Source organism: Triturus cristatus, chromosome 4_1 (assembly GCF_964204655.1).
Source record: "Triturus cristatus chromosome 4_1, aTriCri1.1, whole genome shotgun sequence".
NCBI classification, from domain to species: domain Eukaryota; kingdom Metazoa; phylum Chordata; class Amphibia; order Caudata; family Salamandridae; genus Triturus; species Triturus cristatus.
The window spans coordinates 878,675,839-878,693,430 of record NC_140585.1 but is presented as its reverse complement, the minus strand read 5'-3'; the positions used below and the strand labels follow the sequence as shown (position 1 = coordinate 878,693,430).

The 17,592-nt window shown below is 43.4% G+C and overlaps 1 protein-coding gene across 1 annotated transcript in view; it reads right to left on the bottom strand.

Moving 5' to 3' along the window:
* EXOC4 (exocyst complex component 4) overlaps positions 1-17,592 on the bottom strand; it is a 1,933,985-nt gene that overhangs the window by 589,398 nt on the left and 1,326,995 nt on the right. The window contains exon 11 of the mRNA XM_085653593.1: positions 12,803-13,022. Coding sequence (XP_085509719.1) covers positions 12,803-13,022 — 220 coding nt within the window. The remainder of the gene's footprint in view (positions 1-12,802; positions 13,023-17,592) is intronic.

The window sequence follows — 17,592 nt, the reverse complement described above, 5'->3', positions numbered from 1 at the left end:
AAGTGTTGCAGTGTCGTGTCAGAAGCAGAGTGGGCGAGGATGTGTGAGGAGGATGAACAAATGATGAAAGCGAAACCGTTTCTAAAGAAAGGTTGTACTCCAAGTAGAAATTTGGAGGTGGGGTTGCAAAGTTCTGCACAAGTGGCGAGTGAATTGAGTATGGAGAATGGTATTCTGGTAAGGCATGATTTGTTTGTGCCACCAGTAGGTGTCAGGCACAAGCTTATTTCGTTGACACACCAAGGACATCCAGGAGTTTCCCCCGTTCATAAAAATTGTTCAAAAAACCTTATTGGTGGCCAGGCATGGATGGTGCAGTTGGGAGTTTGATTGATTCATGCCTGTGAGGGGGAGGAGGGCGCTATTGATGTTATCCCGTGGCCCTCTGCTTACCAGTCACATCCAGTCTTCTTACTCTTGATACAGACGCCCTGGATTGCCTGCCCCTTTAAGGCTTTGCTGGAACATCCCGACGAGGAGGAGAACAACCCGGGTTCTTCCTGCCAATCCCTGTTGTTCCCGGCCGTGAAAAACCAGGAAGGGATTGTGGAGGGTGGGATTTTTGGAGAGGAAATGCCACAGCTGGGGAGGACATCGCGGGATCAAAGACCGGAGACGGAGCTGAGCAGAGTTGTCAGCAGGGAGGAAGATCCCCGGCCTGTTCCCAACGTTGGAGAAACGTCAGGAGGCCAATGCCCTCACGAACCGCTCCGCCATGCTCCAGGAGGAGCGTGGCTGACCAAGGTACATGCACAGGTCCAGGACCTGAGAGGGAGGTGGGGAGAGAGGCAAAAGAAGGACGGGAAGAGTAACCTACTTGTCAGTCGATGGGAGACGAGCTAAGTGATTCTCTCTCTCCTAAGTATCTTTTTTGTGTTGTTGTACGTTCCATAATCACTTGAGCCTACCGGCATCTAAGAATCCGGTGACTTAACCGGGCAGAGAGGCTGCTAGAAACTTTTATTTGGTAATTTCTGTGCACATTCGTGACTGGTTAAAGAGATACTTTTATTTTATTTTGGTGAACCCCCCTCATTTTGTCCACTTCCCCTAAAAGCCCTATGTAACGTTATTGGGCACTTACCATTGGTTTTCTCCTTCTTCTTCCCCAAAGCGCACTGGTGATTGACTCTCCTGGCATGGCTGACCAAGGAAGAGTCCAGAAGAAGAGAATTGACTGTGCATTCACTTTGTTATTTGGGATAATAAAACGATTACTGTTATAATCCTAACAAGTGTAGTACGTGACTCATTAATGTGTGTCCCTGCCGAAGCTGACAGTGCCCTACATGTGTTAATTTTGATAAACATTGGAAAGTGATGAGTGAAAAAGCTAAGTCAGGAGGGACCCCATAAGCCTGGGGAAAAGATTTCCATAGATTTTTCAGTTCCATATAATGATTTGGGCCAGAGCAAAAGATTTTTCATTGTTTTGATAATTTTTCAAAACGGATTTATCACATTTTTCTGAGTAATCGGACTACTGATTAAATAATTAAATTGTAGAAACTTTTCACATTGAGAGTTTTCAAAAATTACTTGTCGGAAAATGGAGTGCAATTTGTTTAATCCAAGATGTTGCATTACCTTGAAAAATATGGAATCAAAGCAGTTAGGGGACCACTTTATTGTCCTAAATCTAACAGTCAAGTTGAGAGGGCAAACAGTTTTTTGGAAGAAGGTATCCAAGCTGCTTTGGCAACTAAACAAAAGTTTTTAAGTTTCTACAGGAAAAGATGTGGAGTTATCATTTGACCCCACATTTAGCAACAGGTGTTTCGCCTTATTATTTAATGAGAGGGGAGTCCGTACTCCTTTCATAACACCCTTCCTTAACAAGTCTACCTCAAAAGGTGAAGAGTTTGGTAAAGTAGTTGAGGAAGTTACAAATAATCTCACTGCCAAAGCTGTGTGCAGTAAAGAATATCACGACAGAGCGCACAGAGTCAAACCTAAAGTGGTTTGCATTGGAGATTGGGTGCGCATTGTTAAACCACGTGCAGGTTTCAAAGGTGATTCTAAATTTACAACACTGGTACAGGTTTAAAAAGTATCTGAGAGTGCACTGCAACTACATAAAAGAGGGCGGTGGAATAAGAGCTCAGTAGTAGTTCTTAAACATGATTTTAAAAAAATGTTCAGGATAAATGATGTTGGAGAGTGCAATTTTAGTTATGTTCCGGTCAGTCGCGTAGCAAGGGGGGCAGTAAACGCAAGAATGGCCAGCACCCCTCCCCCTGCTCTTACATGCGCAGGCGGCCAAGGGTCTAGCTACGCCACTGGTTCCGGTACCAAGTGTTGTTTCTAGTTCTGAGGAACCAGCACTTGAATGTTTGTCTGATTTCAGTTCTGTGTCATCGCGGAGTGGGGTAACAAATGGAATTGCTGAACAATCTCCAGGAGAGACAGAGTATCTAACTGGGAGTTTCCATGATTCAAAGTTAGCACCAGTGCAAGAAGCTGCAGTGAATGTTCATGGTGAAACAGGTGCAGGAGATTGTGTGTCTGATATTTCCTGTGAAAGCCAGACAGAGGAGATCAAATAGAGATGTCAGATTACCCGGAAATTCAAAGATTATGCTTTATAAAAATGTAGTTATGTTTTTAAAATTTTTATTTAAATCATCTGAACTTGATTGAAAAAGGGGGAGGGCATGTTGTGTAGTCTAGAATCTTTAGCGGGACAAGCTGTATTGTGATTGTATTCTCGTGGTGAAGAGAATTGGAATGTAAGTTATTGTTGAAGAGAAGAGCGGTTGGAGCGGAGAGCTGGTGGCTGTGTTTCTCTGCTCTCCTCACCAGTGGGCTGTTATGTTAAAAATAAACTCCTATTTACACATCTGAAGAACTGCTGCATGTTTATTTCTTCACTAACTAAAGAAAACAAACATGGAACCAAGCAAAGCAACCGAAGAAGAACAAAAGAGAGACTATATAGAGGGAAGGAGTGTGACCTTATGCACAGTACAAGTGCTTGATTTCTTGTTTCCAATGTGCACAAGCTTTAATTTCTTCTGTCAACAGAGTCAGAAGTGCAACAAATAAATGAAAAGGGTGAGGCTGAAGAAGTAACAGTAAATGGTTGTTTTGTAGTATTTTTCTTATTGTTTTGCTTTTACGCATTTAAGGATGAATCGGCAAGACTGTCCAGGTGGACAGGTAAAGGCAGACCAGCGGGAGTATGTATGTGAGGGAAGAGGGATCTCTCAACCTATACAGTCACGTGCACACACGTTCTGTGCTGCTTTTACTAGGCGGACATACTGAGAACAGTGTAGCTGTAGATGAATTAAAGTGTCAATGGAAATAAACAAAGTTTAGCATTCACTTGACCTCTTTTGGCCCTGCAGATTGGTTTGCTTCATCTCCAAGCGGTGACACGTGGCTTGTGGTAGCACTGAATGAACTAAGCTAGAGGTCACAGATATGTCACATCAGTGACACAGCCCCAAGAATCATTGAATGGCTGCAACCAGGGGAAAAGTCATCTCAGTCATACAAAGCCTTAGGGAAGCACAGAATACATGTAGCTAGAGGTCACAGGCAGTCACATCAGAAACAAGTGGCCTCCAGAAGCAGAGACATTAACGCAAACAGGGGTCATAGACAAATCAGACAAGTGACATGTGGCCTGAAGGGCAGGAAGAGAAGGTTTCTATAGGTCACAGAGGTGACAGGCTCAAATATCATAATGCAAACCTAATGTGAAAGCAGCCAACATATAATGAAAGTGGTTTGATTTAATAACACCTACATATTCATAAACTGAACTATGCAAACCACCTAGTCATGACAGTGCCAAGCAAAAAGCAGCTAAGCATAAGAACTAGTGTCCTTATTACTGTGACACATACATTTCATACAGCACGTTTCACAACAACTAGCAGGCAAGTATTCATTTTGGACTAGGGATTTCTGATATTTGAGGGAGAAACTGAAGGAAATGAGATCAGGGAAATTAATATAGAAAACTTTGGACCTTCTAAGGAAACTACGCTTTCTGGGACAGCAGAAAACTATTGGACAGGTAGGCCTTCGTCTACTTTATATTTCCTTTTTTTGCAGATGTTTGTTCTTTTCTATGCACTATTTACATCATCTGTCCTACTATAGGAAACTGGCATTTTGTGCAGCACACCCCACCCCACCCCCACACACTTTTTGCTTGGTAGTTGATACAACTTTGACTGAAGTGTACTGGATTTCTGCTAACCAGGTCCCCAGTACCTGTGTTCTTTCCCCAAAATCGAACAATTGTTTCCCCATTTGGAAAAAACTTTAGTACCCTCTGTAAGTCCCTAGTAAATGGCACCCTTGGTACCTGGGGACTTAGGTATTAAGGAGGTAGTCTCTGTTGCAGCTTTAGTCTGTTAATCTTAAGACCTCCTTTGCTCAGTGGCCATGTGGGGCACGTCTGATGAGAAGCAGAGTGGCAACTAGTCATCTAGCAGGCAAGAGGAAGAGCAGGGGGATGGCCTTCCGGCAAGGCTCTGGCACACCCAGAATCCATCCTGAAGAGCAGTAGGCACAAAAGAAGCAGAAGTACCTGAAATCATTCATTCTGCAGTAGTAGCTTTCATGGAATCACTCAGCAGTCCTGTTAAAAACCCTCTGGTGCAAAAGTTGAGCCCTCAGGAGTACTGCTCAGTATCAGTGATCTGCCTATGGAGGATAGAGCATGCAATGAAGAGTCCCTGTTTCAGAGGTGGTGGCAGGACAGGTTCATCATTGCCAAAAGCCGCAAGCAATGCTTAGCCTCCCACGGATCCAGATGAAGGATTTGCCACAAATGTTCTTTGACCTTTCCACAACCTACTTCCTGGATGTAGTAAGTTATGGTCATGTCTGGCACAAATGAAACCTCTTTGCCTTCTTGCTCCTGGACCATATGGAAGAGGAGTACAAGTTCATGTATAAACAGGAGATACCCTTATACCAACACAGAAAAGGATCACAACCAAAATATCAAAATGTATGTTCCATTGTTCTCATTCAATGTAATATACTTGTGTAGTATTGCTTTGAAGCATCAAACAATGAATAATCACATATCAAATAAATAATACTGCAGACATCGCGGTGTGCAAATTGTGGTATGGACAATACAATAGTCCTTGAGTATATAACAAGCGAGGTTCCACCTTCTTAATCCTACACAATTGAATTTGTGAATAAAATGATTAAATCCCAAATAAGTTGAGGCACCAAGAATAATTTGTGTATATAGTCCTAATGAATGCGACCAATGGGACACACATTTCAAAAATTTCCACCTAAGCAAGGAACCAGCAGAGCAGCAACTGCTGATGCCCCATGAACTCATTGATGTGGTTGCCGGGACCATGAATCCCAATAAGTCTGTGCAGTGGTTATAATATCTCCTGGAGCTGCACGGCCAGAAGAAAATCATCGGTTTCAAACATATCCAATCATTCAATAAAGAAGATCCTCTAGCAATACAAGATGCATCTATCTGGTCAATGGCCAATCAGACACCAGACAAATCTTGTGACCTTTTTAATAGGCAAAGGCCTTCTAGTTTTTCAGGGCTCTGGAGTCATTTTAGCCAAAGAACCCAGCTTGATCGCATTTTCCTTGGGAAGCAGGCAGACGAAGATGGGATGGTTTGGGGCAAAGAGCCAGCCTATTCGCCCAATTTGGAATGAGACAAAGCAGTCCTAGTGAGTTTTTTGTGGGATCACATTGTACCAACACAGAAAGATCAGACCATACCAGTGTGGGGAAGTATTTACATTTATAATTACTGACGAAGAAGGTGATGTTCAATAACTGCCACAACCTCCACCACAGTCAGCATACCAGGAACTCTTGAAATGAGGCAGAGGCTCCTCCCATTAAATGCAGTCAAGTCAGTCCCTAATCCAGGAAGGGGGTATTTATTCTATACCTATTCATTGACTGGGGGAGAGAGGAAATAGAGCAAAGGGCAAGACGCAGTCACCAATACCGGGGAGAGCTGGGAGGGACCCTGGGAGACAGAAGGCGCACATGCACAAGGTTATAAGAATTAACAAGCATTTGCAATGCATCGGTCTCACATTTGTTAGAGTTAGAGCTATTGGCATTGTCAATGATAATGCCTTTTACCAATGTGTTTTGCTTTGGAGTGGAGTGGATGCATGTGGTTTGGAGTGGATTTTGTGGGTTGAACTGGAATTGTTAGCTGTGGAATTATGTCGGTTGGAATTGTGTGGTGTGTAGTGTATTTGTGCAGTGAAATTATGTGGTATGGTGAACAGATAAGAGTGAGAGCTGCACATAATAGACACAGGGAAGATAGAGAGGGATAGGTTTTATACATGGTTTTTGCACAAAAACTCATTGCACGCTCAACGCAAACTGGGCTCACTCCTATGTTGCTCCATTTACTTACAACCAGGGCTCGTATTATTATCTTAGTCTGCAACCCCGCTCAGGCACAAACGGAGGCCTCAAGCCAGTTTTTAAGAAACTACAAAAAAGTCATCAACACTATAACTCTGCAACTCAGTGGATAGTCCATGGCATCACAGCTCGGAAACAGAGCAACAGCCACCTTTACTTACTTCCATGCTTGCTGTCTGCAATGCAGTCACTAGCATTCTTAATTGAGCACAAAACATAGTCAATGCCCGTTGGCATCTATGGAGGGCATGATTAACCCCCAGATCTAAACTAACAATCTAGGGAAAACTATTCAGAACAAGGACGGCAACTCGGGATACACTGTAGCCATTGGCATGAAGCAAAAAGATTTTAAACAGACCCTTGCAAAAGAGGGACAGACTGATTTTGCTTACTGAAAATTACTTGGAATTGTGTCGTACTACAGCAGTAGTGAAACTATGTAATGCGCAAAAGTTACGCCCCATTGTGACCAAATAAGTAAGCTAGAACTGATTTACTGTGACATTTGTCCATGTTGTAAATTTTTTTGCAGTAGTTTTTTTTCTTCAAATAAATGCATGTTGACCGTCATAATCTGCTTTTAAGCTCCGCCTCTCGTAAATCCACCCCCTTTCATTTGCCACACCTTGACCCCCAATATATGGGTTTACAAGAATACATTTTTTTCAATTCCAGCACTGTTCCGGATGCAGTACTTTGGAAATACTTGTCAGGGATTAGCTAAAGCCCCAGTCTGCCCATTAACATTTTTTTGTTACATTTGGTCATAAACATCAATTTCACCCATCTTTGTTTTAATGAACTGATTACGAAAGGGGAATGCTAAGCCCTTGCAGCTTATTTAAAGCTTTAAATATTTAAAAGTTGAGTTTTTTTATTGATTTTGCTGGGGAAAATTTGCTGTCCTTTTTTCATGCACCCTACAAACAGACCGCGCAGCTACCAGTTGGTTGAAGGGTTTAGGAAACTTGGCAAACCTACAGCAGCATAGAGACCAATGTGAACCCCCCCCCCCCGAACCCCCACCCCCCCCCCCCTCCCCCCACACACACAGTTTTATGGGGAATGTTCATGCATTACTGCTCTTTGGGTCAAAATGGAGGTGGCGATGGAGGTGTAGAATTTCTGCTGTCCAAGCGTACCTACTGTGTTTGCTACTTTTTTTTTGGGGGGGGGGGGGGGTTTCTCGTTTTAATATGCCATCAATTATCGATTATCGTTCTGTATAACTTGTGTAATTATTTTTAGTATTTTTCTGCAGCATCATGAACAACTGTCCAACAGATTCTCCTTGTATGAAACGCCCCCCGGAGCTATGTAGTCAGAGATGTAAAGAACAAAATATAAAAATGGTGCATTTTAAATAAAGAAGCAACAATATCCTAACTCGCAGAATGTAAGAAAGCGTATATGGTGCTGTAGTGCAGAATGGCAACCGAGAGTGTACGTGTGCACGGTGAATAACTTAAAATAAACTATCCTAGAGAAAAGGGGTGGCTAATGTTCACCACCACACAAAATTAATGAGTTGATACCCAAGTCTGATTTTTCACTCCCAATAACAAAAGCCAGTACATCTTGGTAATTCCCAGGAAGTGCGGTGGATAGCGGTGAATCGCATTCGATACACATAATTAGCAGACAGAATGTGTATTCACAAGCCCCTTGCGCCGCTGGTACGTCACCTTTTCCCCATATTAAAAGTGACGCACCTGTGGCGCGAGGGGCTTGTGCCGACTTGAAGTGACAACAAGGTCGTCATCAGCCACCGCGTGGAAAACACTGACATAATGTTGCTTCCTTGCGAATAAAAACAATTGAGGACCCATCCCTCAAAGTTTTTACCCCAAAAGAAATATTTGTAAGCTATATTTTCAAATATCCGTTAGTTTGTACACTTGCTATCACACTTATTTGAGGCTGTCCACCTCTATTCGATATATCCAAACCGGAAGTAAGTGTACTGTCCCTACTGTAGAAATCCACCTGTACAACAGTAATTATTAACACAACGTTTGCTGTTTTGACAGCTTTCTCCCCCTCTATTTTCTGCCGTGTTGTCAGCCGCAAGAACGTGTTTGAAGCTATTTCTGCCTACAATGCAATTCCGATTTATGACACAAGACGCACCCGGCTGGAACTCCGAAGGAAAACATATACAGACGGACAGTCCACCACACTCCACAAAAGGTAAAGTAAAATGGAACGCACCAGGGCTTTGTGCATGTTGTAGGTATTCACAACATAGACTCAGTACATGGGGAGGGACATTCATTCAGAAAAAAAACTACTGCTTAAACTCTGAAATAAACCATACAGCAATTATGCTGTATATAGCAATACATGGCGCTTCTTAACTGAAAATCGATTTTTGAATTATTAGCTCCGATTTTGAACGAATGCGGCAAGATAGATATGACACGGCACTCTACTCAGCTTTTTTTGTGGAAAACGTCACGGTGTGCGTAAAAAAGAGAGACGCGCTCTGGAGTTGATTCACGGAACATTATTTTCCACGTATTTTAATTGGCTTCAGCTAGCAGCACCTGCCCTCTGCTTACTCTTGCTCCTCTCAAATTAATGTGACACTCCCCAACCAACCAACCGCCCCCCATGCTCCAGAAATAAGACACGGAGAGCTGAGGAGTCTGTCTCAGCCACAATTATTTCACCATTAATTAGAATACGCCAGTGCTCCATGCAATGTAACAACTGTCTAAAAGAAGTGCTCGCCATTGCGGGAAGGCAGCCGCTTGTTTATATGTGCATGACGCTCTCACTTTCACTTTAAGTGAAAGCGCGATGAAAAATTAAACTCGCGGCTGAGTGAAAACAGATGGCTCCCTAAAGATAAGAAATTGCTTCGCGACAGCCGCAAAGCAGACAAACCTGTCCGGATGGGCCAGACGAAAAGGGGAAAGGGCGGCAACAAAAAAAAACTCATTTCCAATGGCAGGCCACCGTTTAGCATAAACGGTGACGCCAGCCAATAAAAAAGAGGGGCGGGGCTTCAAGTCCCCTTCTAAAATCTCCTCTCTCACTATATGTCTCGCCGAGCGCGTGTAGCGCATGCACTGCAACGCTAGGTGAGACGCTGTGCAAGACAACTGATAGATAGAGCTCAGGGATGTAAGGGAAAAGAAGAGAGGGAGTGATCAGGCCGACTGGAGTACTGATGGGTCACAACTCTGTCCAAAGGCACTATGTTAAAGATACTGCACTGTATAACGGTTAGAATATGCAGAAAGATATGGGTGCAATGAATTATGTTTGTATTTGAAAACTCAATAAAAAAATAATAATAAATAAATAAATAAATAAAAGATATTCTATACCTATTACTTTTAGTAAAAAAGAAACGGATCATGGCTCTATACTGTCCTGTGTCATTACTACCATGTTATTTCCTTGTAAAAGATCCTAATACTAAATATGGTTCATGTTTTGATGACTGCATAACAAAACATGTGAATGTGGTCAGTGAGCATTCAGGAATCCTAAATTAAAGGATCCATCCTAAAGGTGCACAGGAAGTAAGTTTGGATGACTGTGGGAAAAGAACACTAGCAGTACGTAACAGAAGATTGCCATTCTGTATCAATGCTTGCCTTCAGAACTTGACCACGCTTTTCTTTGACAGAAGTGGATTCACTGTCACCTCATTTGAGCAGCGCCCAGAGACAGCGTAAGTCAATTCAATCACTTCCTTTGAGAACCCTATAAGTTTTGCCTCTTATTCAATATCCCAAATTCCTTTCATGTCTTCTACAAGTTGCTGCAGTTCACATGTGCAATATTGGACTCCAGCCTGGAAAGCCATCCCATCCTCCTGAAATCTTGACCAACAAGATTGTTTCAACTTGGTTGTTCAAGAGACTTCTGGGATTGCAGATGTCCTGCACCTGGGTGGTGCACCGAGCCAAGCTCCACATGCACACCCTGCAATTGCATTTAGAGAAGCACGAAAACCAGCTGCGAGAAGAGCACTCAAAATGTATCCCTGTTCATTCATCCTTGATTTAACTTTGGAACGGTGGAACGGTGGGGCCACTTGCTCAGCTTCTTGGTGGGATGCCCATTTCCCCACCGCAGCTACCCTTTGGTATTGCTCTGGACAGTTATAAGCTGTTACATTCAGGTTTCATACAAAAGCTGTGAGTGATCATCCACAGCTAACCTTAATGACACAAAAGTGCACCAAGGTGATTGTGATATGTCTCCTGTCCGCACTTGTACCTTATGTTATTAATCATAATTGCAATCACAATCCAAATAATGTTTTGAACATTAACTTTACTTAAAAAGTAGTAAACACAAAGGGGTGCTGTCCTAGCAGAAGTCATAGGCATCATCGGTTTACAAGGCAGGCCAGTGGACATCAGCTGGGGGTGCAGCTACTGTCTTTAAAAAAATATATGACTGTAACCACCAGCCAGGGCATACGGAGTAAAGTCAAGAGCACCTAGGTATCACTAGACCTGCAGTTTCGAGTATTTCTTTGGACTAGGCATTAAACTGGACAAAAAACTTATATCGGGACAAAGGAAAATGGCAGTGTTGGGACAGCTGGCAAGATCAACTTCCTTCTTCTTGCAAGAACTATGCAGCAGGGAGAGGGGCAACCCCTTCAATGGCGTGGTAGAATGGAGAAATATAATTCTCAACGGCTACAACCACATTCAATGCATTTTGGAAACATGGTATATTTAACTTAAAGGAATACTAGATCTGAAGGGTTGCAGCGAAGTCAGAGGGCCGACTAAACTTACCTCAGGTTAACCACTCTGTTCAAGAGGGGTAGAAGCCCCTCCGGACAGATCCTATAACACTGCTAAACTATCTTCAGGCAGATAAAGAGAACACATTTTCAAATAAGAATATTCAATAGAACTGTGATCTCACAACACGTACAAATGGAGTGATCATTATGAAACCCTTGGTGCCGAAAGGGTCCGTGGCTCTAGTGTAATAGGGTCAAGCACAACAGCACATGCATTCATTTAATATTTCTCTGCATTACCTCTGAATCGGTGCACGGTCTTGGCCCTACTCACTTCTCTGCCTGTGGGTACTTTGGGCTACCTTGGAATACTCATCTGTCGGGCATTTTTCTTTTCCGCACCATCCGTGGCATTCACTATTGACTCAAAACCTTGCTCATCCTTTAAACTGTCTTGCTAGACATTTCTTCATTGGCATATCATTTTCTCACTTCAAAGTGCATGAACTGATGTTTGTGCTAGTGGTCTGTTTTTGTGTTATACCTTCATGTTTTATGTGCTTTGAAAGACAGCGCTTATTTTAAGCCTCGATAAGAATGGCAATGCTTCAATTGCTACTAAATTAATCATGTTTCTTGTACTACAAACATGGATATCGAAATCACTCGCGTTTCAGGAACATTGAACAGGAAGAAAAACAGTAAACAAATCTAGACCAAACGTAAAGGTTTTTAACGGAACTTATAGATTAGAAAAGTCGAGGCAAAATGATTTACAAAAGAGGTATTGGATTTCAACCGCACTTATTTGTACCTTGGGAAAATGTTAACATTTGGTGCAAGGATCAAAAGAAACAGGACCTCATAGTTTCTTAATATGTGAAATACTTTTCACATCAATAATTTACAGAAAATGATTTGATCCGCACACAGTGATCGATAGTAATCAGATCCACCAAGTAAATTTATTCACAAGGTTCTTTATTCTTTATACTTTTATTCTTTTTTTTTCCACTGGTAGCCAACGCGTTTCGTCCTATTAGAGAACTTCTTCAGGGCTAATCAATAAAATCGTTTCATTTCATGATTGTTCTCTCTCGTCAAAACAGGCAAACTTGTGGTACTCCTTCTGTGTGTCTTTTATATTAGAAGCCTAAGTAGGGCTGGTATTATAGGGAAGTTTTCTCCTAGACGGTACAAGATCAATGTCGACCCGTAACTTTCAGAACATGTTCTGGGCGTGTATCCCTCTTTCCGTATATTGCACCGCCAAAGGAAAAGTCGAGGCAAGCCTGAAGTTAACAAGTGCCTCTTTAGCACTAACTGGGACAACCTTTTTCTGAGAAGGAAATGTGGAATCACAGCCCAGAGAGTATCTTCAACCAACTCAATTGGTTTGTGAAATCAGAACAAGATACAGTAACACTAAATATACAGATTGTTTTGCAGTCTCTCTGTATGAGGTCCAATTTTGAATAAAATAGGTAGCAATTTCAGCAATTGGAATGCTCATGGTACTGCTGGCACGAAAATAAACTAATCTCATAGTAATTTTGTCTCAGTGGATCCACTGTCCGAGTCAGGAAAACCCTTCTCTCGTTATGCAGGCGTCCCTTCTTCCAACTAAGCTAGTAGATACATTTGTCAAAATGTTGCTGCCATATGTCACAATACCTGCAAGAGTGGCCGCTGGACCGCCAAGGACTTCATAGTGTCAGCATTAGCCAGTATCTTCAGGGGGTCGGACACTTTGGTGGCTCCTTCAATTTCCTTGTTGATCTCAGCCAGAACTTGACTTAGAAAGATGTTCTTGATATAGACCGTGAGAAACTCTCGCAGTGGGCACGCCTTGGTGGGGCCAGGTCCCATTGCATGCTCGATTTCGTGGATAAACCTGAAGAAAGAGAGACAGTTACATCAATATTCATGCGCTTTCAACGACTTTTCTGTGGGCATTAAAAAATGTTGAAGACAGAAGATGTTCTACACTGTAGGAAACCACGCAAATGATCCATTTCATATTTATTATTTATAGTGTTATTTTAAAGTATTTGGAGAGGTCCAAGTGCTGAATGGTGTATTTGGAAAGGGATTTAACATCATGGAATACTTTCAGCTTAGTTCTGTTGTACTCTCTGTTCATTTTGAAAATATGGCCTTTTACTATCCAATACTGTAAGAAAGAAAGATCTACTTTCATTTTCACCCCCACTTTTTGCTGGTGTCATTATATTTTACTGACTAGTCTGACTGGAATCCTGCTAAACAGGACCCCAGTCTCTGTGCTTCTCCCCTAAATTGGACATGGTGAGTTCTTAGTTACACTCCAGATTGGCTACTGGTGTACCACTGTAAGTCCCTAGTATATGGTACTGAGGTGCCCAAGGCATAGGTACACCAGGGGTCTCCCATGGGCTGCAGCATGTATTACACCACCCATAGGAGACCACTTAAATTGTGACAACAGGCATGCCATTGCTGCCTGTGTAAGCTGGTGCTAGCACCACTTACGACATATATAAGTTTCCTTACATCTGAGGCCGCTACACTTAAAATCTATGTCACCCCTAAGGCAGGCCTTTCAATCCTGAAGGCAGTTTGCTCAGTTGTAAGTAGGAGGTTGCCCCTGCATGAGCAGGACACACCTACAACCTTCAGATCCCATTCTCCTGGGTTGTAGGTGCATCAGCTATTACGATACATAGAGTGGCCATGCAACATTATATGATGGCTATCTCTAAACTGGCTGCAACAAACCCTGTCATGTTTGGTATCAAACATGTAGAAATCATACCCCCAAATTCCATGCACTATAAAGCTTCTCCAGGAAGCTCTCAGTGCTCCCGGTACCAGTCTTCTAGACCTCGACAGCAAACTATGGCTGCTGTTGACCACAAACACGATTCTGCCCTCCTGCTGCTGAGACAAGCTCGAGCAGGGGAAGGCAGGACAATAGGTTTCCTGTCACAAGAAGGAGTGGCCACCTCCCACACACGACTTAGTGTATTGGGGGGGGGGGGTGCTTCCTAGTGCCACTAGACTGCTTTCAAGGGCACATTTGGTGCCCTCCTTGCAGGGGCGGTTTCTCCATTAGGGCTGTGGGGCTGACCCCCTCTTTAAATTCCTACACATTTACATTAAAAAATATAAAATAGATCAATTTATTTAGATATACGATCATCTCTCTAAATAAATTGATGTATTTAGGTCTGGGTTGTCTGTTTCAGGCTGCCTGCCTGCCTCACTCACTCTGAAGCAGGAGACGGAAGACAGGCAGTAAATCAACTTTCTTAACGTGACGCACAACGCTGGGCTTCCTGTTTTAAAGCCCTTCATTGCCATTGGGGTCTCTGGCTGTATGCACACTGTAGGCCAGTGATGCAATAAGCGTCATGGTTTCGGGCGTAGGAGACTTCATCCCTGCGTGATTACAGACGTCCGTCATTCAAAGACCTAGATCCCACCCTTTCGTCATATGTGAGAGTGGATGCAAGCACGTCTGATCCGGTGGCTTGTTCTCAGTAGTGGTAAGTGTTTGCAAGCTAATGCTGTGTTCTGTATATTTTGCCGAGACCCCTCATCACTCTAACCTACCTCAATGTGACACACCAGGCCCTCACTGCACATTGCTCGGTCCTTTAGAAGTGGGGCTGTGGCATGTGCTCCCTTGTGAAATGGATCCAAATAAGGAGCACAGTTCCCTCTTGTTCCCTTGCAAAATGGATCCAAATATCCGAGTCAGGCCGAAAGCAAGAGATATGTGCTTACTGTGTAACATGTACTTACAGTGGCCAGTTCTCTGATGTATGGCATTAAAAGTGGCCCTGTGTACATGCCCCTAAGTTAACATGATACTAAAAACATGGATTGACTTGCAAACAATGAATGTTGTCGAGGGAATGCTTTCGGCAATTTAGTTCCTCTCTTATTTGACATGCTTTACTTGATCTTGCATTCCCCACGAGTTAGCTATTTCATAATGTTGTTATTTATCTGTATTTTTTTCTGCGCATACTTTGAAGCTTGAGCCATGCTAGGTGTTTAAAAGGGGATTTGATTGAGCACTCAGGCGCTAAGGTCAAAGCCAAACAAAGTGCCTGTCAATGGGTTGGCTTATCTGCAGAGCACACAGAACAATGTTTCTGTATTCCATTTGCAACTGAAATTCTGTAGATGTGTGTGTGAAGGGGGTACACTGTAAAAATAAAATATGTCAAGAAAAAAATAAGAGAAATTAAAGTGCTTAAATTTGAAGGAGTGCATGTTGGGGGCGTTGAAGTGACAGAGATGCGAGGAAGGGCATTAGGGGAAGAATGAAAAGAGGATGCGGAAAGAGAGGGGGTTGAAGATGTGCAGATGGACAAGATGTGCAGAGAAAAAGAGGATGCACATCTAACATAAAGCACACATAATTGAAGGCCAAAACTCCCTCCACAGGCCTCAGTGCTATTTAATTCACAGACTCACTATTTCAGAATTTAAATATTTCCAATGTTAATTATTTATAAGAAATCGTTGTTACTTGTTTATCTTAAACAGCTAACACCCAGTGACAAAGCCAATCATACTGACAGGCTTTAGGCATATGTTAGTTGCTGTGCCATTTATCTGGATAAAATTACATCTCAGAGAGATACCAAAATACCGGTCTGATGGCACACTATGGGAATCACAGAAATTTATTTGGCGTGTTCTTTTATAGAGAGCACCCACTTTTTTCATCTCACTTAAAGACCTGTCTGCACATGTTTCTATATGACTGGTTACAGCTAGCATCTGTGGGTGCTTCTCGAAGTCTGGTTATAGCATATTTTTCCAAAGTTAATGCTGCATGCAGTGCAAGACACTGGACAAGCATACATTTTAAAGGGCTAAAGTTGTCATGCAGAACAATCTACATATTTCAGTAACTGTTGAACAACTTAATACAAGAAGATATGGAACAGTTTTTAATGAGTTTAATATTTCAAGACTATACATTCCCACTGCTTAATAAGCCTTGCTTTATCGCTACATTCATTTGCTGTAAAATGCACCATTTGACAATCTTTTTTTCATTTCTTTCTCAGGAGAGGGACTCCCCCTGGACCCCAGGTTTGTCCATAGAACTTGTTCACATCGCTTGCTATATAAAAATCATGCTCAACGTTTACGCCCCACCTCTTTCAAATGTCACCAGCCGCCACTGCCTCCTTGCAAACTCCAGTTGAAACCAGTTCAGGGAGCAGCTGGCTCCTGCTCTGGCGCGAAACTGTACAAAGGACATAGGAGTATCCTCCCCACTGTCCAACCCCTCCTCTGGGAGGGACCCCTGAATCGTCCCAACCCTTTCCTTAGGGTACTTAAGGGCTTACCTGTGGGTGGGTCCCTAGATTCGTCGAGGGACAAGATTCAGATCCGAAACCACTTCTACTTCAACCATCTGGGTACTCTGGAATTCGCTGGACTTTGCTTTGGGCATGAAGACTGCAACTGGGAAAACTCCCATCTGCTCCTGGTCTCGTCCTTCTGCAAGTCTGCTGCAACGTCTGTGCCATGGAATCTCCCTTGGAGTGAAGGAGTCACTCCCCTGCATCGGCACGCACCACAACGAACCTGACCGGTCTGCTGTTCCTGAGCTCCTACGGACTTCGAAAGGTGCAGCAACACAGGTGGTGGTTCTGCAAGTCCCTCGAGGCCTGCACTGTCTTCTCAGCAAGTTTGAAGTCAGCATCCCTCATCGGAACTGCTGGAGCAGTACCCCTGCGTACTGCGTCGACTTGCCTGTTGCCAAGGCTTGTTGACTTTCTCCTCCGGAGATCTTTGGGCTCCAAGAAGCTCCAGCCTCAAGCATCTCCTGCAACCGAGATCTTCGCCTGCACCGCATCCTTTGCACTGTGGGTCTTCATCCTTTGGTGAGCTGCTTGAGGTCCTCTTGCGACCCCTGTGCCTTTGGCCTGTGGGTTCTCTTGGGGGTTTTCTTTGGCTCCAGATGGACTCCCCTGCTTGCTCGGGCCTGCTCTGACTTACCTGCTCGTGATGAGTCACTTGGACCTTGCTGGTCCAAAACTGCACCTTTTTCTACAACTATGCTGGTTGCCATTGCAAAGGCTTGTTGGTGCCCCTGCAGAACATTGATCCCTTGGCTCTTGACATCCGACATGGGACAGCTTGTGAACGGCTTCTGGTCTTCCACAGTGCCACCTAGTGGCACAGCTGCAACTTCAAGGGCACCATCAACTCTCCTGCATCTCCGACATTGGTAAGCATTCGTTTTCCGTGCCTCCTGGTCACTCCTCAGTGGCATAGACTCTGTCCCCTATGGTTGCAGGTACCTCTCATCTTAGATCCGCCTTTGGGTTCCACTGGACTCTTTTGCCTTCTTCGCCAGCGGCATCTTAACTGAAATCCTCCATTGTGGTCTACGGCGGTTTCCGACATCACTTCGCACCTATGCACCCGGCTTCCCTGGTGTAGGTATCCTG